Source organism: Moschus berezovskii, chromosome 5 (genome assembly GCF_049115385.1).
Source record: "Moschus berezovskii isolate FMDL1 chromosome 5, NW_MosBer_1.0, whole genome shotgun sequence".
NCBI classification, from domain to species: Eukaryota; Metazoa; Chordata; class Mammalia; order Artiodactyla; family Moschidae; genus Moschus; species Moschus berezovskii.
Window position 1 is genome coordinate 114,717,572 of NC_142464.1, and position 23,026 is coordinate 114,740,597.

Here is a 23,026-nt window from a genome sequence, read left to right on the forward strand (position 1 = left end):
TGAGGCTGCATGCCAGTGAGATACCCAGGCCATGGGGTCCCATGTAGCTTTCCAGCCCCCTCTCCACGTGTCCCCATCACACAAAGTCAGCGACCCACAGTGAAGAGAAAAGATATTTAATTATTTCTCTGTCTAATCTCTTAAAGCGCTCAAAGTATTTTCACAAGTGCAAGGGGAGGGCCCGCTCTCTCATCCAGCATTTTACCAGTGATTCCGACAAATGGAAAGAGACTCCAAATCACCGTGCTTTATATACTTATTTTAATTTCTGCACTGGAAAAGAAAAGGAAGGTGTAAATGAGGACGAGTTAGTTTACAGTGACTCCATCTTTGCCTTTTAAATTAATCTGTTCTCTCGAGGGCAGAGGATAGAAAGACAGGAAAAAACATCAAAGCACAAGAGTGAACTGGTGAGCAAGATGCCTCCCATCCCACTAACAAAGGATCCGAAGGCCTGGAGGCAGCGCAGTAAACACTGACAGGCATGGATTAAGATACACTGGAAAAAAAAAAACAAAAAAACCCCCACGATTCCATTCTCAAAATCAAGCACAGAAACTGACAGTGAAACGCGCACTTCCACGCGCGCCCGTCAGCCTGAAACCAGCGCCAACCGCTCTACAGCGTCGGCCCTGCCGGCCCCTCTTCTTGCAGGTACAGAAACCGGGAAGGACCCGCAGCTGGGGAGCGCGAGGGGCTGCAAACCCCCCAGGAGGGTCTGTGTGCTTTGGAGGCTCTGCCTCTGGAATGTTCTGCGTGGCAAGCGGTGGGTCTGAGTCAGGCGCCACACGTGGTTGAAGGTGCCCGCTTGATTTCCCATGTGCAAACGGTCAGGGTCTAAAGCTTTCAGAACTTGGGACAGACAGGATGGCCCAGCGAGCTGGCAGGTGAGCTGGCAGGCGGGCGGCGGGCCCCCTCCCTCCCGGGGGGCAGGGCCAAGGGCGGGCACGAGGTGAGGCCCCTCCCCCGGGAGGCAGGGTGGGGTGGGGCCGAGGTGAGGCCCCTCCCCCGGGAGGCGGGACAGGGGCGGAGCAGAGAGAGGAGTGACAGAGGCGGAGCTGCGTTCACCCCGCGTCCCTGATTCGGTCTCGGGTGGTTGTGAGGAGGGCTCCTCAGTAGGCGATTGTCCACTCTTTGACAGAGGCGTCGTGCGAGGTCGTGACCAGCGTGTGCTCGTCCAGCCAGGCCAGGCTGCTCACATGATGGAGCCGGTGCGCATCTGGTGGGGGGAGAAGGAGGCGGCTTTTGAGCTCTGCGGCCACCGGGACACCCTGGGCTGAAAGACGGGAGAGCTGGACCGAGATTACCCGCAGGGGTCGCGGGAGGTACCCAACAGAATCCTCCTGCTCAACCAGACCCCCTTGCCCTCTTCTCAGCGGGGGAGAGTCTGGGTGATGGGAGGGGCAGTGGCCAGGCTCCTCAGTGCCCCCACCTGCCCTGGGACCCCTGACACTCGGGGATTAGCAGCAGCCATCGGGGATGGAACTGCCCCTCCCCCCAAGGGGTGCAAGTCTGTCTTTCTGTGCCTAAGGAAACAATATACAGACAACACAAGACAGTACACAGGGTTAATTCTGGTATGACCAAGGCCACAATGAATAAAAAGGCTGAGAACACAAGGCTAGGGAACCCCTGCACACAACTGCCTGACCTCAGGCCAGTGCACATTCAGTGACCTGTGACCCACCCCCCCGCCACAGCCCAGACCCAAGGACTGAACTTCCCAAGCTCTACTCTGAGAGCTCCTTGATGCATCTTGAACTTGAGTTTTCCTACAAAAACAGCACTGCTTCTGCGGAAACTAGGATGGCCCATCTAAGTCTGCTCTGCTCCCCAACCCCATCCTGAACCAAGGAGCCCGCCTGCCCGCCCACCTGGGGACAGCCCACAGGTGCCCCCCCCACACACCTGAGAAAGAGCTCTTGATGGGGGGTGGGGGGTGGGGGTCGGGCCTGACAGAACTTTTTTGAATAGTAGAGGATCCCATTTATATTCAACATAAAAGGCTCCCTGTGGGGTAGAGACTGAATGGAAAGGGACCAGAGCCCACGAGGTGGTGGGAGATGGGGACATGGGGACAGGAGAACTGAGATCCACCCTGGATGGACATGGTTGCTGGATGGATGCTGGGCACACAGGTGTCCTCTGCATGTCCTCCTGGACCAGCAGAGATGTTTGCTGGACGGCCAGGCCTCCCGAGGGGGCCACCTCCCCAAAAGCACAGAAGGAACACTCGGGCCCTGAAGACACCTCTCTGGAGCTGCTTAGGGAGCTGAGGTGGGTGGGAGCATCACCTTGGATCTTGACCCTGGTCTCAGGGTCACTCAGGGTCCACACATACACCATCATGTCCATGCCGCCTGAGGCAAAGTGCTCATTGTCCGGAGACCAGGCCAGGCAGACGATCTTTGCATGGTGTCCATAGAAAACGTTGTTCTCCTGGATGTGGATTGAAAATAGATGGCAGGTCAGGGTCTGGGCGAGAGTGAGTGGGCATCATATCACCTAAGGTCAGGCTTCTCACCAACTCACCGACCCCTCACAACACGCCCAGGGTGCCCACTGCTCAAAGGCACAGACAGGAGCAGCCCAAGATCAAGCAGCAGCCACCGCGCCCCTCCCAGGATCCTGGGACCCTGGGGCTGTGCTCCTAGCACGTATTAATGAGCCACATGTGCCTGCAAAGCTCTCTGCCCTAGGGAGGGGACAGTCAGAAAAGTAGGAAGAGAAAGCACGAGAAGGTCCTGCTTGGCAGGGACCGGGCCCTGTGTGTGTGTGGACGGAGGAAGTGGCTGCCCCCCAGACACATGCCACTGCCCTGGAGCCCGAGTCTATAGCGTGTCCCAGCCTCGAGCTGCTGTCTTACCAAACGGGTCAATGTGAACAGAAAGTCAATGCTCTTTAACTAAAGGAACGCTTTTCCTTCGAGTATTCCACCTTGTTCTTAATTCCTAGATTAACCGTGATTTTCAAGTTTGCCTTTTTCAGTTCTTGTTGAGTCTACTCTGCAGATTACTCAGCACGCTGTAAACTTGTTATATGCAAATGAAATCACTTAAGATGTGATAAACACAGGATTTGATAAATGTGCTACTCAGGTGCAAGGAAACTCCTAGGAGGTGGCAGGTCGCAGTCAGAAGCAAAGCACCAGTATATACTCATGTTCTCATTTGTTCATTATATGTAAATTTTACAGCCAAAACTAAGAAACCACTAAACTCTAGTCAATACGTGGGCTGATATACTTAATGGCAAAATGCACACTTAAATGCACTAAAAAATTAGATTACTAGATGGGTAATGTGACACAGTAAAATGGTAATGCTAGAATCTAGGTGGCAAATTCTTTGGACTCTGCTGTAAATTGCAAAGCTGTCCTAAGGGTTGGAAGTTGGGGGTCGGGGGAGGCTGGCTTGGTGGGGGACTGGAGGGACCCCTCCCTGCATCTGCCTGCGATCCAATCACGCCAGCTCCCTCACACCCAGAGGGTGACGGGAGCCCTCCAGAGTACAGTCTCTTGTATGTGAGGCTTTCTCACGCCTCCCAGGCCAGTGCCATCGGCTGTCCTACTCAGGGCCAGATGAGCTTCCGGGGTCCTGGCGACAGGGTCCTCTTTCACCCATCCACTGCCCAGGGACCCCCCCCCACCCCAAGTGCAAGGCCACATCCGGACCAACAGTGCTCACACTTGGCAGGACTTTAAGTGGCGATGATATCCAAGGAAAAAGAAAACAAACCTTAGCCTAAGCCCTTTGACAGAGAAGGTCCCAGAAGTCACTGGGCAATAGCGCCAAGGTGGACCTACTAGCCCGATTTCACAGAAGCCTCGCTCCCACTCAGGCCGCTACCTTTCTGGCAACTTTGCCACGAGCCCACAAACTGCTGGGCGGCAGGGGAAGTCTCCTTGGCCCATGTCACTCATGCTCCGGGAGCAGCAAAACCACATGTCCTGCACACCCGCCCCGCCAGTGACGGCCAGGGAGAGAGGCTGTGGACCCCTCCCGCCATCTGCGCTGCCCCGGGTGGGGCCGGGGCAGGCGGCTCACACACTCACCGAGTAGCCATCGGCAACGCTGAAGACTGTGACCACTTTGCTGGCGTCACACACGGCGAGGAAGGCGCCGTCGTGGGAAAACGCCAGGTCCGTCACGGGGCCCTTGGCCTCCAGGAGCTTGCCCTCGTCCTTCAGCGTGGTGCCCAGGATGGAGTAGAGGCGGACATTCCCATCCTGCAGGGGGACGGAGGGGCGGCAGGTCACTCGTCTGACATGGGTGTCTGTGCCCACAGACAACACGTGTGCCCTCCCTGTCCCCACCCCACACCCACTCTCCAGAAGCCCATCCTCCTGGAGGGAGGGGCTCGAGTATCCGTAAGAAGCAGTGCTTTTCCTCCCCACCGACCGCTGTCCGGCTTAGCCACCTGCCAGCTCAGGAGCCAGGAGAGCTACCCCTTCGTCCCCTGGCGCCAGAGGCCACATCCTAAAACCCAGCAGCAGCTCTGGCGGCTGGCTTAGCATAGTGGGCAGAATTACATGGAAAGAGGTTTAATTATCTTAAAATCACATCAAATTGCGGATCCCAGCCTCCCCAACCCCAACTGTGATCTGGGTGTTTGGGTGCTCACGAGACTGCCTTTTTTTTTTTTTTACAAAACTTCCAGTAAGTTCTGGTCAGGTGTCTGCAGGCCAAGCTCTGAGGAGCACCTATACAGATGTTATGTCTCCAGCGAGGGCCCCTCGTCCAACCTGACCGTGTGCTCAGCCTCACCACCTGCCCCGTGCCCTGTACCCCCAGCCAGCAATCCCCTTGGGCACCAGGTCTCTCTCCCTGTTCTGTCCAGCCTCTGTCCTAGCAAACGCCCCATCCTTGTGGGGTCCAGGCACTTCTCTTCAGGGGCCAGGAGGTGAGGGGAAAGAGCAGACGACAGGAAGTCAGACTCGGGGAAACTGGAGCCCTTTGGTGGGCGCTGCACTGCACGGGTGTGAAGGCTCCCCTGTCCCCACAAGGCTCCCCCAACTGCCCCCAGGACTGACGCCCAGGCTAAGGGCTTCCCTGCCCTGTGCCCTGCTGGGACCCTGGTCTCCAGAGGGCAGGGGGAGGAGCCCAGGGAGACGCTCACTTGGGTGGCAGGAGGTAGCCTGGCACCCACACAGCCCTCACCACCCTCCCCCGAATCACTCAAAGACCCCAGGGCAGAGGGTGTGGGGACAGGGCATTACCGCGCCCCCGACGGCCACTGTCTCACCACCCGGATGCACGGCCACTACTTCAGGCTCGTAGCCGGGGCTGTCAATGCTGAAGCACTTCCTCTGGTCCTTCAGCAGAACGATCTGGGAAATACACAGACAATGGTTAGAGCAGAGGCCCGGTACAGACAGCCCAGGCCCCGTCCAGGGGTTGGGGGCGGGGGATGGTGGCAGGACAGCGTGGGGGGCCAGGACAGAGCTTCAGCCGCACTAAGTGGGACTGCCTGGTGGCCCCGCGGTGTTACTCCCTCATCAGCATCAATGGTGCTGTCTCCACCACCCGCATGGACGTCTGTGTAAGCCATCTCCTGCTTCTGAACTTGACTTCCTCCAACTACACACCATCCGGCGTAATGACCGAGCTCTGCTGAGCAGAGCACATGGCAGCAACGAGCCTCTCATCTGACACCAGAAACGAACAGGACCTGGCCAGACTTCTAAGTTCTGGCCTTTCAGGTCAGTCCAAAGAAACCTCCTTTGCAGCCTCGACCTGTGGTGTGTGAAACTGCTAGCAACGTCACTAGTGAGTTCCCAGAGCCCGGGGACAGTGCTGGTGCCCCCTCCCCCCGACAGAGAGGAAACTGGGCCCCTGGGGGCTGACTCTAGCAGGCAGGCAGCAGTGCTGGGAGTCCGGGTCCGTGGAGGCTGTCTGTCTGTCCCCAGCCCAGGCAGGGAGGGGAGGACAGGACAGATGGCTCACGGCTAAGCGGCCTGGAGGCACCCACGGCACCCCCGCCCCCTCGTCCCACCCCGGCCAGCCCCTGCCTCAGTTCCCTCGTGTTTGCCAGGGCAGGACAGAGTCGGCAGGTGGGGCTCAACACCCAGGAGTCCAGGCCCTACAGAAAGGCTCTGCTGACACAGACAGGACTTGATCCTGGCTCAGCCACCTGCTGCCCAGGATGGCGGTTGGCAGGGGTGGAGGGGCAGGGGATGGACACACGCAGCTCATGAACCGTCTTGAGCCTTGGGCTCCCAGGGTTAAAAGCCCAGCGGTGCCTAGACGGCCTGACGATGGAATTCAAGGCTCAGAGTAAATGAAGTGCCTCATAAAAAGCAAACAAAACCAGCCACTGGAGCACACCTTGTGTGAGCCACGCACCCTGCAGGTCCCTGGGGTGGCAGAGTTACTTCCCGCCAATATAGGAGCAAATGAAGTGCAAGCCCTGCAGCTCTCAGAGCCGAGTAGGGACTCACATATGGGCTGCAAAACCTCAAAGCCTTGCCCTGGCCATGATGCTGTGTCTCCCACCCTCTGCACATGGCCCAGGGCCCCCCAATATGGTGACCCTCCTCTGTCCCCAACCCCTGCTACCCCTTCTGGTTTTAATTCACTGGACTGTCCCAACAGCGTGGCCTCCACCTGTGACAGCTCTGGCTTGATCCCATCTGATCCTGGCTCAAGCCACCAGCAGTCCCAGGGGCAGGCAGCCCCCCTCCACCACCCTCAGGGTGTGTTGTGGGCTCTGCTGTGGGGTGGGGGAGGTGAAGAAGCCCAGGTTATGGGCGGCAGCACCCACCCTAAAATCTGCTACTGAAAACGCACCTGGACAAACATTCACCCGAGTCATCAGCCTGACTCAGGAAGCGCCCTTACTGCTCGGCGCCCCCGACAGGGAGAGACAGAGGGCCTTTGCCCAAACTCTGGTTCAAGTCTCAGAGGTGAGACCTGAATGTGGCTGCTCCCTGACCGAGAATCATGGGCCCCTCCAGCACAGTCTGTGGACGCTACGACTGGCCATGGGGAGTTCTGGTCAGGATGCCTGAGAGAAGCAGGGGAATGACAGAACGCAACAGGGCAGGCATCACACGTGATCCCGTGGGCCATGGACTCCTGGGAACCTGCCCAGGCCTAGACCCTGCACCCACCAGCCCCTTCTAAGCAGAGCCTCGGGCAGCTCTTCCCCGAACCCGTGAGCTCTTCCCAGTGTGACCTTCTAGAAGGGCCATGTCCAGTCTCTCCCACACTCGCTATGGCGCTCCCAGCCCTCAATTCCTCGTGCACCCCCACTGGCCACCCTGCTGTCTGCCATAATTGCTTGGCAGGAGGGCTGTGTTATCTAGGACACACAGGAATCCACACTCCCTGAAGCAATTAAGCTCCCAGGATGGAGGAGGGGCGGTGGTTCCGAAAGACAACTCTCGGGAGCGGGTCTGTCACTCATGCCAACAGGGGCTCCACTGCACCTGCCTCCTCCACCCTGCACGCTGGGACGCCCAGCCCCGCAGACAGACGGTGTCTGCTGCACAGTAGTGTCCTGGATAAAGTGGGTCAGGCCTGGGTCTCAGTCAAGGACGCTGTGTTCCGGAAATTTCAAGAAATGGCATGTAGAGACAGACCTTCACCGCCCTGAATGAGAACCCAGGCTGCCAGGGCTGGAAGAGCAGACCCCGCGGAGGCCCAGGTACCACCCTCCACCATCACAGGGCCTCGGGGAGGGAGGCACGGCCACTCTCAGCCTCCTCGCTCACTGAGGTGGTACCAACAGCCTGACGTGTACTTCCTCATAACCCTCCCTGTGAGCTGCAAGGAACGAGAAAACTAAAGCTCAAGAGAGGGAGAGGAAAACACCCAAAGCCACACAGCCAAGTGCTGCAGGGCTGGGATTTGCAATGAGTGGACTGAGCCACTCTGGCTGTGGCTATTGTGGGCCGCAGGGGTGAGGGACCACCCCATGCAGGGCATCTGACCCTCGAATGTGGACTCTGACCAGTTTTGCCCTTTGCCAGATGCAGCCCTGGAGCAGCTTAGCCTCTGTGCCTAAGTTTCCCCACCTGGGAGGTGGGGATGATGCCGGCCTAACTGATGGCGCTGCTGAGGATTCAGTGAACATGTGGCAGGCCCTCAGCACACGCAGCAGAGCTCTCAGTAAAGAGGGGGAGAATGGCTGTGGAGGGACGTGGGGACCAGACACTGCGCAGTGTCAGCCCGGACCTTCTGGTCAGACCTAGGTGGGAGCCATACCTGGCCAATGCACACGACCACAGTGTAGCCCCCAGGGCCGACGGCCAAGCACTTCGGCTGGACGTCCAGTTTCACAACTCCCTGTCCGCTGTGGAGAGAAGGAAGCATTAGTCTCCAGGGGTGCAGGGCAGGCACAGACACACACTCAGTGCAGGACCACAGCTGCTCGGTGACGGGTGGGAATTCCGCCTGATCACGGCCGAAGGAGCCTCTGCCGAATAAGACACGGGAGGGAGGAAGGAAAAACTCCCCGACTCTAGGAGAGAGAGAGTCGAGATGGGGGGCTGGGACGAGGGGTGGGGGTGGCGAGAGGAGGTGAAAGCAGCACTTCCCGCATCTGCACCAAGGGCAACCCCCACCGCTGCCCTGTCCTGGGTCGGGCCCCATGTGTGCCGGCCAGAGACCCTGGCTGGCACTCCCTGGGTTCAGACAGAATTCAGTTCTGGTCCTAACTTCCCAAAGAATCTAGCTCGGATGGTGAAGGATCCACCTGCAATGTCGGGGACCCAGGTTCAATCCCTGGGTCAGGAAGATTCCCCTGGAGGAGGGCACGGCAACCCACCCCAGTATTCTTGCCTGCAGAATCCCCATGGACGGAGAAGCCTGGCAGGCTACAGTCTACAGGGTCTCAAGGAGTTGGACATGACTGAGTGACTAGCACTTTCACTGTCCCACCCTTCCACAGCCATACCAGTCTCCTCCACAATATAATTAATTAACAAACAAACAACAACAACAACAAAATATATATAACTGGTACTTTTAACAGGATGGGTGAAAATTGTCACCTTTACTTTCGGTTAATGGAGAAGAACATGGCAACCCACTCCAGTATTCTTGCCTGGAATCCCGTGGACACAGGAGCCTGGCGGGCTACAGTCCATGGGGTTGCAGAGTCGGACACGACTGAGGGACTTAGCACTTTTGGTTAAAACTACAAAGACACATCACAGAAAAACCTGCACACACAAACCACTTCTTAATAAACGGCAAACTGAGAAAACGCCACGGAACTGAGCCAAGCGTGGTGCCTCCCAGGCTGGGTGAAAGGGCCCTGCGGCAGGGTGACCAGCCCACAGCTCTGCCCCGGGTGCGCCGGCAGGCCCAGGCTCGGTCGCAGCAGCACGGGCCCCCGAGGGCGACTCCGCCGCCACCAGGCTGAGGGGTGGCGCGCCCGGCCCCGCACGGCCCTCACCTGTAGTCCCGCAGCGCGAGGCTGGTGTACCGCACCGTGTCGTCCATGCTGCAGCTCACCAGCTGCCCGTGCTCATCGACAGTCATCCGGGACACCTGGTTCGTGTGGCCCTTCCCAGCAAAGGAGTCGTTCTCCCCCGTCTCGGAATCCCAGTAATGTGGGGCGGGGTGGTTAAGGAAGAGCCTGGTTTCAGGATGTGGAGTGCGCCCCACCCTGGGGAGGCCACGGCCCGTCCCGGGCAGCACACGAGAAAAGGGACCACCAGTGGGCACCAGGCTGAGTGAACCTCTTCGTGCACATTCAGCTCCAAATTTCAGGAGGTGGACGTTGTGATCAGCCAGCAAGAGGGCACCTAATGGGAGAGTCGACCCATCTCTAGAACGAGAACTGGGCAGGTTGCAGGATGGCGCTGTCCTGCCACAACGGAGCGGCGCCTGCGTCTGAGGGGGGCTCAGAAGGAAGCCCTGCCAGCACCCCATGTACCTGGGCCTATACCCCCTGACCCCCTCGCTCTCTCTTGCCTGCTGTCCAGCCCAGCACCTTCAGTGGGAGGCGGACTGTGCCCCGAGGAGTGGCTGATGGACACCCAGGTGCCACCTGGCAACCGGTCCCAGGCTGGCTCACCTGGGTGCCAGGGTGCAGACTGTCCGCTCAGGGTGCCCAGGTGTGAGGTGTTTTTAAGTTACGAGGCTCTCCTTTTACATCAACAAAGAAGTGTCTTTGTTTGCACTGAGGATGGTTCCCCAGGAAGCTGCGGGCGTCTTCCTCAGCTCACAGGGTCTCGGAATGGGAGCCCCCCCAGCCGGGGATCCCCCAGGAGGTCGACATCGTGGGGCATGGACACCAGGGCTGGCCGGGGACGAGCAGGGAGGACAGGGTGGTGTCCGCAGTCGGGAGACACGGGGCAGGACCCCAGTCATACCCTCTTTTCCTTCTGTTTTGAGGGGGCGGAGGGGGACCTCTGCCCTCCTCCCTCGGGGCTGCGGGGGACCGTTCCCAGGAGGGAACCCTGCAGACAAGGCAGGACCACGGAGGTGGGGGGAAGTGCAGGGCCTGGGAAGCCCCTCCAGGGGCTGGGTTGCACAAGGGTGGCCATAATGCCTCGCCGAGCCAGGCCCTGCAGACCACCCCTCCAACACTGACCATCCTGGAGCAGGGGGGTTGGAAGGGCTGCTGGGAACATCTCAGGGGGACTCCAAAGCCCCGCACCGGGGGACAGGGCGTGGGCTCTGCCCAGCTCTGCTGTCACCGAGCAGAAGCCACTTGAGGTATCTGAGCTTCACTTTTCCCATTTATAAGGGGACTCCCCCCAAGAGGCTCTAAGTCCTTCCAGATCCTAATGCACATGGCTTCTGCTGCTCGTGAGGGGTGAGGCTGGGACCAGGTCACGAACAGGGAAGTTCAGCAACCAAGCCCTCAAGGCTGCACAGTGAGTGACCCATCGGGTCAAGGCCGTGACCCAGAGCTGGAGAGCCTGAGTATGGATCGGGCAACCTCTCGGCAGCCAGGACCGGGCAGAGGAGCCCCGTGGCTGCCACCTGGCCAGCCTGGCCTGGGCCCCCGTGGGAATAGGAAGCTCCGGCCTCTCTTGCCAGGGCCTGCGGAGCCAGCGCTGTGAGTCAAAGGATATTAATGTGTCCGTCGTGGCTCCCGGAGTAGATGTAAGACTTGCCACCGTTTTTATGCACCGTCAGGCACTGGATGGATTTGCTATGACCCTGCGGAGGAGACAGATGGGTGGGGTGAGCTGAGGACACGCGGTGTCCAGTCAGTGACTGTCAAATGCTCACCGTGGGCTAAGCCCCAGGGAGAGGCCACTGCCCTCATGGGCCTGAAACCCTGCCCGCCGGCCTGGGTCAGTCACCCCCTGCTGACCCACCCCCTTGACATCTGGGTCCCTCCCCACCCAGGCACGTAACCCCGACCTGCATGGAGGATGGGGGTCTAGTGGGAGCCCCAGCAGAGCGCCTGGTCTGTGCAGACTGACCCAGGCAGCCGCCCCCTCTCCCCAGCCACGAAGGACAAGCCCCCACCCGGGGCTGGGGTCTCCACAAAGGTGAAGGAGCAGCACTAAGGGCCCAACCCTCACAGAAGCAGAACCCAAGGCCACTGGACGGCCCAAAGAGTCTCCACCCAGAGACACAACTCACGGCTCCAGTTCCGGCCCCTGGCTTGTGAGGATTTTTCTCTCCTGAGTCCCCTACCCCCACCAGGGCTGTGATCCCACAACCAGGGTGGTCCCAGGGCCGTGATCCCTCCGTGATTAGCAACAAAGCGGGCCCAGAACACTCGTCTATAACCAGATGCCTACTTCGAAGGGGGGCGTTTAACCTCCCTTTCTAACTGCTTCTGGGATGGAAAGAACCTAAGAGATGGGGTTTAATCACAGCTCTTTCCCCTCCTCAGATGTAGCCGGGGCCCTCTGAGCATCGCTGACTGTTGCCATGACGTGAAATGTGTGCTAAAAAGCAGAGACGTTACTTTGCCAACAAAGGTCTGTCTAGTCAAGGCTATGGTTTTTCCAGTAGTCATGTATGGATGTGAGAGTTGGACTATAAAGAAAGCTGAGTGCCAAAGAATTGATGCTTTTGAACTGTGGTGTTGGAGAAGACTCTTGAGAGTCCCTTGGACTGCAAGGAGATCCAACCAGTCAATCTTAAAAGAAATAAGTCCTGAATATTCACTGGAAGGACTGATGCTGAAACTGAAACTCCAATATTTGGCGACCTGATGCGAAGAACTGACTGATTTGAAAAGACCCTGATGCTGGGAAAGATTGAAGGTGGGAGGAGAAGGGGATGACAGAGGATGAGATGGTTGGATGGCATCACCAACTCGATGGACACAAGTTTGAGTAAACTCCGGAAGTTGGTGATGGACAGGGAAGCCTGACGTGCTGCGGTCCATGGCGTCGCAGAGTTGGACATGACAGAGTGATTGAACTGAACTGAACTAACTGTTCCTGGGATGGAAATCTAAGAGATGCGGTTTAATCACAGCTCTTTCCCCTCCTCAGATGCAGCCGGAGCCCTCTGAGCACCGCTGTTGCCATGACAAGACGTGTATCGTCAGAGAAAGGTACACACAGTTCTCAGGAACCCTGAGTCCTTTCTATGGGGCAGTGACCCACCAGGCCTTCTACTTAAAAGCGTGGCCCTCAGACCACCCTTGGCCTTACCGGGAGTCTCGCCCCACACAGCCTGGGGACCCAGAGAGAACCTGTGAGCAATGGGATGCCTGGGGACTTGGCCCACCCCGTCTGGAGCAGCAGCCTTGCTGGGAACCTGTGAGCACTGGGGCTCTCCCGCACTCCACAGATGAACACTGTGAACACTGGGTTCCGCCCAGCGGCCATGTTCTAATAAGCGGGCCTGCTCAGGTGATTTGATTCTGATGTAGCTTCCAACTCGAGCCACGGGATCACCTGGGTGCATCTTAAAAGTACCAGCCCCTCAGAGCTTCCTACGGTCTCTGACTGCATCCCGACGGGGCTGGCCAGACATCAAGCCCTTTATGGAAACTCCCAGATGACCTGAACGTGCACTAGGGTTGAGAAGAGCTGATTTAACTCCAGCCTGTTCCTGGGCTCACCCGCAGCCCAATGTCCGCACCAAACACCCCTCGGGATTCACAAGCTAGCCACACGAGGCCTAAGGAGGCAGACGGCCTGGCCTGGCCACTGCCTCACGGGCACGGTCATCAGGATGCCGAGTCTACGAAAGCCACTACCTCACAGACTGTGTGGTGCCACTGCAGGGTCAGGCGGCTGGCAACCCACTGACCGCGGGAGGGACTGGGCCCCCGGGGAACAATCCCAGCCTGGCCTGCACCCAGGTCGCGGGGCCTGCCCCCTCCCAGAGCCTGTCTGCATGGCCCGAAAGCAGCTGAGCGAGCAGGCCTAGAGGAGGTGCTGGTATTCGGCCTCAGGGCAGGGGGGTGGGTCAGAGTGGGGCCCTGGGACACAGGAGTTCCCAGTCTGGTTGTGATTTCCTGAGATGCCACAATCTCCAGGGCTAAGGGAGGGAGAAGGCATGGCCCCACCTGGACGGGACACTTGGGGCAGATGCTGGTGGCCATCTGGCCTGGGTGAGCCGTCCCGATGAGATGAGGATGGGAGGCAGGGAAGGGGCCCTCCCACTGCCCCCCAGTATTGCTCCCTGCTGCCCACACCTTGGGTCTCTGCCCCTCAGGGCTCCACGGGCTTCTCCAAGTCCACGTCCGCTTCCAAGTCCCCACTCCCCACCACTCCCTGGTGCCCGCCCTGCCCCAACCACACGGGGCAAGTGCCTCCCCCCTCACTCTCACATTCACACCCTGCATATCGCCCTGGCCCAGCTCCAGGGCCAGCTGGGACCCCTACAACTGCGGCCACACCCCGCCACATGCCTCGTCTTGGGGCTCAGCATCTTCCTGGTCCTGCCTGATGCGGGGGACATGGCCGGTGGTCTCCTAACCAAGAAAGGCCGAGCCCCTCGGGGCAAATGACCCCAAGAGCAGGGGCGAGGGCTGCTGCCCTGAATGTCCAGCTTTCACAGCAGCTCAAGGGGTACTTGGCAGCTGGCCTCTCATCTCTGCCAAACTCACGTCCCCAAAGCAACCCATGTTCTGCCGTCCCACTGGGCCTCCACCTCGCCTCAGCTGCCCCTTCTCCGGCCGGACGCCCGCCTCCTCTCCAGCCAGCCCCGCAGGCCGAGCTGCTCCGTGGCCCGGCCTTACCTTGATGACCCGCAGAGGTTTGCTGGGGTTGTTTTTGTCCAGGTAGTTGATGTAGCCGGACAGGGAGATGCTGAGGAGGTGGTCCTTCTGCCACAAGCAGCCCAGCTGCTGGTCCAGGACGTTGGAGCCCATGGTAAACGTGTTGACGACCGAGTTCACATTGACATCCCAGATTTTCGAGGTTTTGTCTCCGGAAGCAGAGAGCAAGTGGGTGCTATCAGGACTCCAGCTGATCTACTCAAACAAATCGCAGCCACGGGTCAGAGCATTCCACCAGCGGTGAGAGGCTCAGACTCCGCAGCTCTGTCCACAGCCCCGGTGACTGAGCAGGGACGACAGTCCAGGAGGTGGTGGGACACGCAGGGCAAGGACAGGACAAGCATCCCGGCCAAGGGCCTCTCCAGGCCACGCCACCCTGTCCCGCGTGACCTTGAAGGTCTCTGCCAGCGTCCCCACTCCTGACCCCTCATCTCAAGCCTCCAACTTCAACCCACGTACGGGTGATGACAAACGCAGACAGACCCCCCCATAAGCACAGAGCAAGCCGTTGACCCAGGCCCATACTCACAGCATAAATGCCACCGTCATGAGCCTTGCTTCCTCCCAGCGCACACACTTTCTCTCCCGTCTTCCCATCATAGATGAAGATCTTTCAGGAAAAACAAATGTGTGGATCACGTATATGTGTGTGAACACATGGATCACATGTACATGTGTATGCCTGGCCATCAGCACTCTGATTGAGCTCCTCCCACTCATCCCCGCTTCACCATCAAGAGGGTTGGCAACTGTGACTTTACAGGACTTCATCAAAACTGGATGAATTTCAAGCTCCTTTAAAAGGAGACCGAAAGAGAGATGGGGCTACCACGCTTTGAGGACACAGCCTCAAACTGAGTCGCATCCTGCGAGGAGGAGGGAGAGAACTGCCCATTGAGACCAGCTTCACTGAGTCTGTCTGTTCTGAACAACCAGAGGCCCAAGAGGTGAACGAACGTCCTCCGCCCCCCACCTCCTGGGTCCCAGACCTCACCTGGCCGTCGGCGCTGGCCGTGGCAAATCTGTTCCCGTCGGGAGAGAATCGCACGCAGTTGACGAAGCGGCCATGGTCCTGCAGGAAACCGGACGGTTAACCAGGGACAGGCAACTTGGTAAAGCCCTTCATAAGCTCTGAGGCCCACCACCGTACGTGCGAATGCCAGTCCGCGAGAGCCCTCCAGCTCAGCCAGAGCCCTAAGCAGACACGGCGGGAGGTCTGGCTCAGCCCCCTGCCTCAGCCGGGCCCTTCTCTGCCTGCCAGGCCTCCCTGTTGGGACGTACATGCTCCCCGACCTCTGCAGACAGAAACGCCGCCCTCCCTCCGGCTCTGAAGTCCACTCAAGCTCAGAACCCCTATGCTTAGGCTAGAACCATGAGGGCTCATTCCTGAGTTCCCGGAGCCTGGCCCGGGGCCCAGCACACAGCAGGCGCTCATCTGGGCATTTGCTGAACGAACTGAGGTTTCAAAGAAATTAAACAGTGGTGATGACCTTCCTGGCAGTAAGAGTCTGAGGAGATGTGACCTCCAGGGGTGATTCCATTACCTGCAAGAGTAAATGAAGTCGTTCTTTCCTGGGTCAAGAAGGGTCTGCATCAGACAGTGATCCTCTGAAAACCCCACAAGCCATCAATCCAAAGCCTGCCCCCCGCCCCCACCAGCACACACGAAGCGACAGGTGTCATCAGCTCTCCTAAAGATGCACGGGGTCACCTGCCCCTGTGGCCACAGATGCCCCACCTGCAGGAAAAGCAATTCGACTCAACGCAAACCACCGGCCCCAGCTGAGGTAAACCACTGACAGTTTCAAAGCCTGAGCTGCTGGGTGAAAAGGAGTTGCATGTGTTTGTGTATAGAGTTTACGGACTGACTTGTCCTGAAGAGATGGCTTGAAATCCCAGGACCTGTGAATTCCCGCGACCTCATTGGAAACAGGGTCTTTATGTGAGTAGTCAAGGTGAGGTGACGGCCCCTGAGGGTGGGTGGGCCCTGATCCAACAACTCGGGGGTCCTGGTGTGGGGAGGGAAATCTGGACTCAGCGCAGATACTGGGGGACCACGTTGAAAGATGCCGGGATTCTTGGCCACCGGAGAAGAATTCAATCCAGGCCAGAGATGAGGCTTGATCGCTCAGAGCTTTTGTGTAATAGTTTTATTAAAGTATAAAAGAGATAGAAAAAGCTTCTGACGTAGATATCAGAGAGGGCAGAAAGAGTACCCTCCTCGCTAGTGTTAGCAACGGAGTTATATACTTTTAATTAGCTATTCTGTTCTGTTCAGTTGCTCAGTCGTGTCCGACTCTTTGCGACCCCGTCGACTGTAGCCTACCAGGTTTCTCCATTCATGGGATTCTCCAGGCAAGAATACTGGAGTGGGTTGCCATTTCCTTCTCCAGGGGATCTTCCCGACCCAGGGATCGAACCCGGGTCTCCCGCATTGGAGGCAGACGCGTTAACCTCTGAGCCACTAGGGAAGTGAATCAAAAGAATGTCTGGAGGTTGTAAAGACCTCACTAGACCCATTCCCATAATTTACATTTTAAGATAACAGGATTAGCCAGGTTTTTTTCCAGAAACTGTCCTCAAGCAGGATACATTATTGTTATATAATGCTAAGGAATGTAGAGGGAAACAAGTTTGCTCCTTTCCTCTTCCTTGAGAATTCCAGACCCCTCTCTCCTTGGGGACCCCCAGACTTTTTATCAACCTGCCTAGGAACTGACTCTCCCAACGTGAAGATGGGGTCAGGGACTGGGCTACACACCCCCCAACCCCAGGATGGCCTGTGTTGCCTTTTTTATCACATCCACTCATCCTGCTTCTCAGGCCATCCTTTCCAGCTCTCAGGCTTGCGTTCTGAGTTAGCTGGAGGACAGCCGTCTCCCAGCGGGCTCGCGATCCATCAAAATGAATGAACTTTCCAAACTGGGCCCTCTGACCACCCTTCCCCACAACCACGGCTCACAGTCATCCCACCACCTGGAGACCCCCTGGGGAGCCTCAGGCACCCTTCTTTCCCCAGGGGACAACCAGGCCCTGAGCGGCCCGGGTTCTGGGAACCCAGGTCTCCGGTTTCCCGTGCAGAGCTCTGGCTCTCGGCCCTGGACAGGAGGTAGGCAGGCTAGCTGGCTGGCCGGCTGGGCGGGAAGCCCAGGGGTCAGATCCTTAACTCCCCAGGCCCACGGCCAGCCATCCCCAAGGCTGTGAGGGAGCCCGCTGGGTGACGAGGGCTCCCGGACTCTGTTCCTGGGGTGGTTCAGGACGAACAGTGGGAGGGCATCTCTCATTCCTCCCAGAACCGTGGGGGTGGAAGGCCAGACAGGCAGATACGGCTCCTCCTGCACGAGGTCAAAGGAAAAGCGACCCAACCACTGCTCTGCACGCGGGCCCACACGTCTGGTCCTCTCGTCCGCACCTCTACTGGCTGACCCCGCCCTGCTGTTCTGGGTTCCTGGGTGGTGAGGTGGGCGAGGGAGGGGAGTAGGCCAGAACCCCTGGGTCCCTGTGACTGACCCGGCATGCCAAGAGCTCCCCACGGTGAAGCAGATCACAGGGCCAAAGTGGGGGCTATGCTGGGGGGCGTGAGGAACATGCTATGAACCAGTGGGACCCTGGGTCACCCTGCAATGCCGGCTCATCCAACTCCGGGTACCGTGGTTCCTTGAGACAACAGGACTAACCCCCCACACCCAGCTCAGAGGTCAGCACAGCCACCAGGCCTCCCCCATGCCTGCCTGCCACCCTCAACACCCCCGGCCCTGCAGGGACGTCACACGTGTGGACCTGTCTGTTGTCCCACCCCTGAACCAGGCAGGCTGCCAGGCAGGAGTCAGACTGGACAGGGCAGACGTCCCCCCACCCGGGGACCAGGCGCTGTGGCTTTAGAAAGTCTCCCCGTCAGCTTTTCCTGTCACTAGAGCCAAGAGCCCAGATGAGTGGGAAACTGATGTCTGCTCCTGAAAATAGCCAATTTAAAGGGAGGAACAGTGAGCAGCCCATTAACCAAAAAAAAAAAAAAAGGGGGGGGGGCTAAAAATAGCCGGTTCCACAGAGAGGGGAGGCCAGAGGACAAAGGAGGAACGGGCTGGAGGGAACATCACAGAGGGTTCAGAAGACGGAGCTGGGCTCGGGGGCCCCGGACCCCCTAAGGTCCTGGAGGGATGGCACCATCCTGCAGGCCCCTGGGGTGCAGGCTGCCCAGCCTCAGGCGCAGCCAAGTCAGAGCTCTGGTTGGGGCGGTGTCAATGGACCCTCCCAAAAACCTCCCCACCATAATTACCCCCCACCCACGCTGTTATTACCTGTGCCCTATCATTACCTCCCCCACTGTCATTATCCCCCCATCATTACTGCTCCCCCATCACCCCTCCCCACGACTGAGAAACCCGAGATGGGAGCCACCAGCAGCAATTAGGTAATGCACCGAGTCCAGTCACTGACAGGGACACAGAGCCCCTGGGCTCCACTGAGCCGACCAGCCATCAGCTCGGGTGTCCCCAGAGCCCGCCCTGGCCTCACTGGCCTCGGCAGGATCCTACAGCGGGACTCCTACCTGCACACTGAAACCCTGGGTCACCTGCCCCCTGATCCCGCATCACAGGCTTGCAGAGGGACCAAACAGCTTGGGTGCCCAGGCCCACCGCCCCCACCCTCCCTAAGGGCAGCAGGTGCCTCCGTGGTCAGCACCCCAGGAGTGGGTGTCCATCCTGACCTGGAAGGCTGCCTTGCCCCCTTCAGCCTACTGCCCCCCCGCCAAACCTGGTTCCCTCTCCCTCTGTGCGGTCAGGTCCCTCTGCCAAGTGCCCGGAGGGGCAGCACCATGTTCCTCCCCCGCCTCTCCTGTCGCCCTGCGCAGACCTGCCCAGAGTGACCACTGGACCTGATGACCCAGAGTGACCACTGGACCTGACGGAGAATGAAGAGGCTCCTTTGAACCCTCCTTAGGCCACTGACCATCTACGGAGCTTGGCTGGGTCACCCCCTGCTCCACTGACCTTCCGGCATGACCCCCATGGACACGCACACAGCTTTCTGAAAAGCTGGCATGGGAGTGTGGTGGCTAAGGACAGCTCAGGTCAACTGTGTGCCCAGGCCAGGGCCAGGGGAGGGCAGGCACCTGAGACATACTGGATCGCAAAGCTCCGTTTCCTGCCCTGTCATAAGGACACTGGAAATCACAACAGCCCGGAAACCTCACACATTCAAGCTCAAAGTTTACGTGTCTAGAAAGGTGATACTCGCAATCACAGTAGACCAAGGCTCTAGACGGAAGTGCAGCTCCTGCCACTGGGTGCTGTGTGAGACACTCAGGTGCCAGACTGTGCAGCCCACCTGGGCGAAGGGGAGGCCAGGCGTCCCCTCCTCAGCCAGGGTGTGCTCTGCTCTCAGAGGCCTGGGGAGACACGGCGGGCAACGTCCAGTCCCAGAGCGCACGGCCAGTCTGACGAGTGGGCCTGGGGCAAAGAAGGCCCCCAACGCTTCCTGCTCGGAGCCTTCATTTCATCAGGCACACATACTATGGAAGGGACCCTGGACACAGTCATAGAGGTGTCTGCTCCAGGAGTGCCCGCCTGCCCACCCAACGGAGAGGCTGGAGAGTGTGGAAACTCACCAAGGTTGCAGGTGGCCAGGTGCAGACACACGGGTGAGCTAGAGACGCTTAGCGGGCCTTTGACCACACATCCAGATGCACCTAGCCTAGGGATACCCTCAGCAGAAGAAGGCCCCGTGGGAGAGGCAGGGGTGGGCAAGGTCCACCTGCCCTCTTTTCAGGCCACCCAGAGGGCCTCGAAGGGGAATCTAAAGCCCTGGGCAGAGGACACTGCTGCCCACGGCCTCTGTCCCATAGCTGGTCCCCTGGAGCCACTTCCCCGGGTGGCCTGGGGTCAATTCCGGGGGGAATTGGAATTGCAGCACCTCCATCCGGTGCTCATGCAGCCTCTCAACCCATTTCAGGTTCAGACAAACAAGGACGGCGGGCCGGGCAGGAACCTGGACAGTCTGGCTACAGTTGGGCATGACTCAGCTTTGCCTCCACTCTCGCTCTGCCAACAGAAGGTGGTTTAAACAAACTCTGAACAAGAAGGAAAACAACAGGACCCCTGCGCTCAGGCCGGCAGGTAGATGGGCGGCCACCCCACATGTTCTGTAACACTGCTCTCCTTCCACCTGGGTCCAAGCCTCCTGGGAGTTGATCTGAAACACCAGCTACCCCTTTTTGAGGAAGCAACTTGAACTTGACTCCTCTGGGCTCCTCACGCCCACTGCTTACCCCACGGCCCGAAACGTGGTCAAAAGATGGCAGGAGCTGGAACGTGGACCAGTGGATGGCCCTCACGTTACAGATTTACCCTGGGGCCGTGAGGGCTGAGGCCAGGTACACATGGAGCAGTCACAGGCTGATCTTGCCGTCAGCCCCTTAGGAGGCGCCTCAGGAGGGTGTGGGAGACCCCGAGGGTCCTCCTATCCTTTCTGTTTGAGGTCAACTGAGCCTGTTAGAATCTTTTCCAACAGAAGCCCAACAGCTCCTCACGGACACTCACACGTCCACCAGCACCTCTCCTTTCGTCCCCACAGCCCTGGGGGCCATGGACGAGGGCTGTCCTCACCCTGTTTCCAGGGGGCGCTCAGAGGCAGGGCCAGCCCGACGGCCGCAGAGCTGGCCAGCTGCAGTGCTGGGCTGCCACCCAGGGACCCCATTCTTGGCCCGCAGCCCCTTCTGATCTCTGCTGGGTCCTTACACAGGAGACCTGGGGACAAGCTGTGTGCCCACCCTGGAGACAGATGCTAGGCCGCGAGGCAAGGGTGGTGCTCCCAGATGAGAAAGGAGCGTGGAAAGGGGAAGAACCTTCAGCCAGGTCCCCAGGTGAGCAATTATCTCGTCAGGCACACGTACGATGGAACGGACACGTACTACAGAGAGAAGACTGGCGGGGTGAGGAGCACAGGCTCGGGTCAAGTCTGGAAAGAATCCTGGGTCCACTTACCCCCCAGCTGAGCTGCTGGGTCTAACCCACATCTGCAAAGAGCAACTAAATCCTTGGGTGGGTTTGGGGGGCGGTGGGAGGTGGACGGAAAGGAGCCCCGCCCATCCACCGCTCAGCCAAGTAAAAACAAACACAACGTGTGGGGGGGCGGCGGCGTGGGGAACTGGGAGGGCCAGCTCCACGGGGGTGAGCTGGGAAAGCCTCTGGTTGCCACGGAAACCTCCCCTCCTTCCTCCTGCTGGGCTCCACTCAGGAAGCCCAGCTACTTGACTCAGCATGACTCATTCGTGTTCCAGAGCACCTTATCTCGCTCAGGAAAGATGACCTTGAATACCACCCCACCACGACCAGCAGCCCTGGGGGCCAGCCTCTGGGAGGTGCTGGGGGGTGTCGGGAGGGACTCCAGGTTGCCCACGCTAAAGGGCAGAGGAGCCGTGCCCACTGTGCCTCCCAGGAAGCCAGCCAGAGACCCTACTCGGAGGCCCTGGGATAAAACTGACCCTGCTTCACCACGAACAGGGAACCTGGAGAAACCCCTCTGCAGCCGGGCCGAGACCTGTGTCCGGAAATGCTGCCCGTGGCCTGGGTCCTGTCCCCGGCACACCCCAGGGGCCCGCCAAGAACCCTCACCACCATCGGGCCACGCCCTGCCTGCTCTTCATGACTCACTGCATCATCAATAGAGTTTACAGGACTCCTCAGCGAGCCACCAACATTCTGGACACGTCCCCGGACCTTGGCCAAGCCCAGCTCAGCCGTCTCCAGGGGACACAGTTGACAGTAAAGGGCCGAGTGTCCTCTAGTCTGCAGCTTAGCGAGGTCACGTCCACCTCTATCATCAGGGCTGATGGCCTTGCAGTGTTTTCACAAGAGACGCTGGGAGGGCAGGTCTGGAACCATGACTGCCCATAGGTGGTGAGACTCACCGGTGGGCCATCCACGGCCAGGTGCCCTTCCTTCTATACTCTAGCCTCAGACCCTCAGGGCAGGAAACGAGCCTTGTGGGCCGTTCTGGACCCAGGGAGGGCACTGTGCACAGCCCAACTCCGTGGCTAAAATGCTCTCACGCCCATGTCCCATGCCCATCTTGCAGATGGATCAAGTGAGGTTGAGAGAGGGTCAGGTCCACGTGCAAAGCTGCGGGGACCGAGGCCCTGCAGTCATTCCGACCAGAAGGCTGTGTGGTTCCACTCAGCATTTGGAGCACGCCCCCACAGGCAGAGCAACCAACTCTGCTCATTGCGTGTCACCTCACCAGTGTGACCTGCCCTCATCCATCTCCCAGGAGGTGCCGGAGGGAACAGACCCAGACATCCCTGGAGCTCACCTCCTCTGCCACAATGGTGGCTCAGTGGGCCTCACATTGGCACAACCAGAGGGCAGGCTGCCTCGGGCCCGGGCTCCCCTCACAGGGCCCCTCCGGGCCGGGACACTTGCCTGGTCAGAAATGTGCCCCCAGCCCAGTACACACATGGTCCCAGGGTGAACCTGCTCCCTGCCCACCCCCAAGTACTGGAACCATCACCCAGCGAGCCTGGCATGAACACTGTACACGCGTGACCTTCTGCCACCAGCATCTAACAGGTCTAGATTTCACTGGCTTCACACACAAGCCACAAAGCTCCCCCTAAAACCACCCTCCAGAGCAGCCCACTTACGCCGATCGTGAACTTGAACTTGAACGGTGGCCCCTCAAAGAAAGCGGCGCAGTTGTCATCACTGCCAGTCACCAGGCGGTACGGCCGGCTCTGCTTGATGTCCACGCTGTTGATGACTTTGTTGTGGCCCGTGATCTCGCCCACGGAAGAGCCGCTGTCCCACAGGAAGACGGCTCCGAACCTTCACCCAACGAGAGGAGCCACAGGAGAGAAAGGTCAGGCCTTGCC

General features: G+C 59.0%; 1 protein-coding gene across 1 annotated transcript in view; it reads right to left on the bottom strand.

Moving 5' to 3' along the window:
- Nucleotides 1-244: 244 nt before the first annotated feature.
- WDR1 (WD repeat domain 1) overlaps nucleotides 245-23,026 on the bottom strand; it is a 40,499-nt gene continuing 17,717 nt past the window's right edge. Inside the window, exons 5-15 of the mRNA XM_088836487.1 lie at nucleotides 22,799-22,979; nucleotides 15,152-15,229; nucleotides 14,687-14,767; nucleotides 14,119-14,352; nucleotides 11,031-11,120; nucleotides 9,403-9,557; nucleotides 8,208-8,295; nucleotides 5,219-5,329; nucleotides 4,055-4,228; nucleotides 2,295-2,439; nucleotides 245-1,219 (exon numbers count right to left, since the gene is read on the bottom strand). Coding sequence (XP_088692613.1) covers nucleotides 1,113-1,219; nucleotides 2,295-2,439; nucleotides 4,055-4,228; nucleotides 5,219-5,329; nucleotides 8,208-8,295; nucleotides 9,403-9,557; nucleotides 11,031-11,120; nucleotides 14,119-14,352; nucleotides 14,687-14,767; nucleotides 15,152-15,229; nucleotides 22,799-22,979 — 1,444 coding nt within the window. The 3' untranslated portion in view covers nucleotides 245-1,112. The remainder of the gene's footprint in view (nucleotides 1,220-2,294; nucleotides 2,440-4,054; nucleotides 4,229-5,218; nucleotides 5,330-8,207; nucleotides 8,296-9,402; nucleotides 9,558-11,030; nucleotides 11,121-14,118; nucleotides 14,353-14,686; nucleotides 14,768-15,151; nucleotides 15,230-22,798; nucleotides 22,980-23,026) is intronic.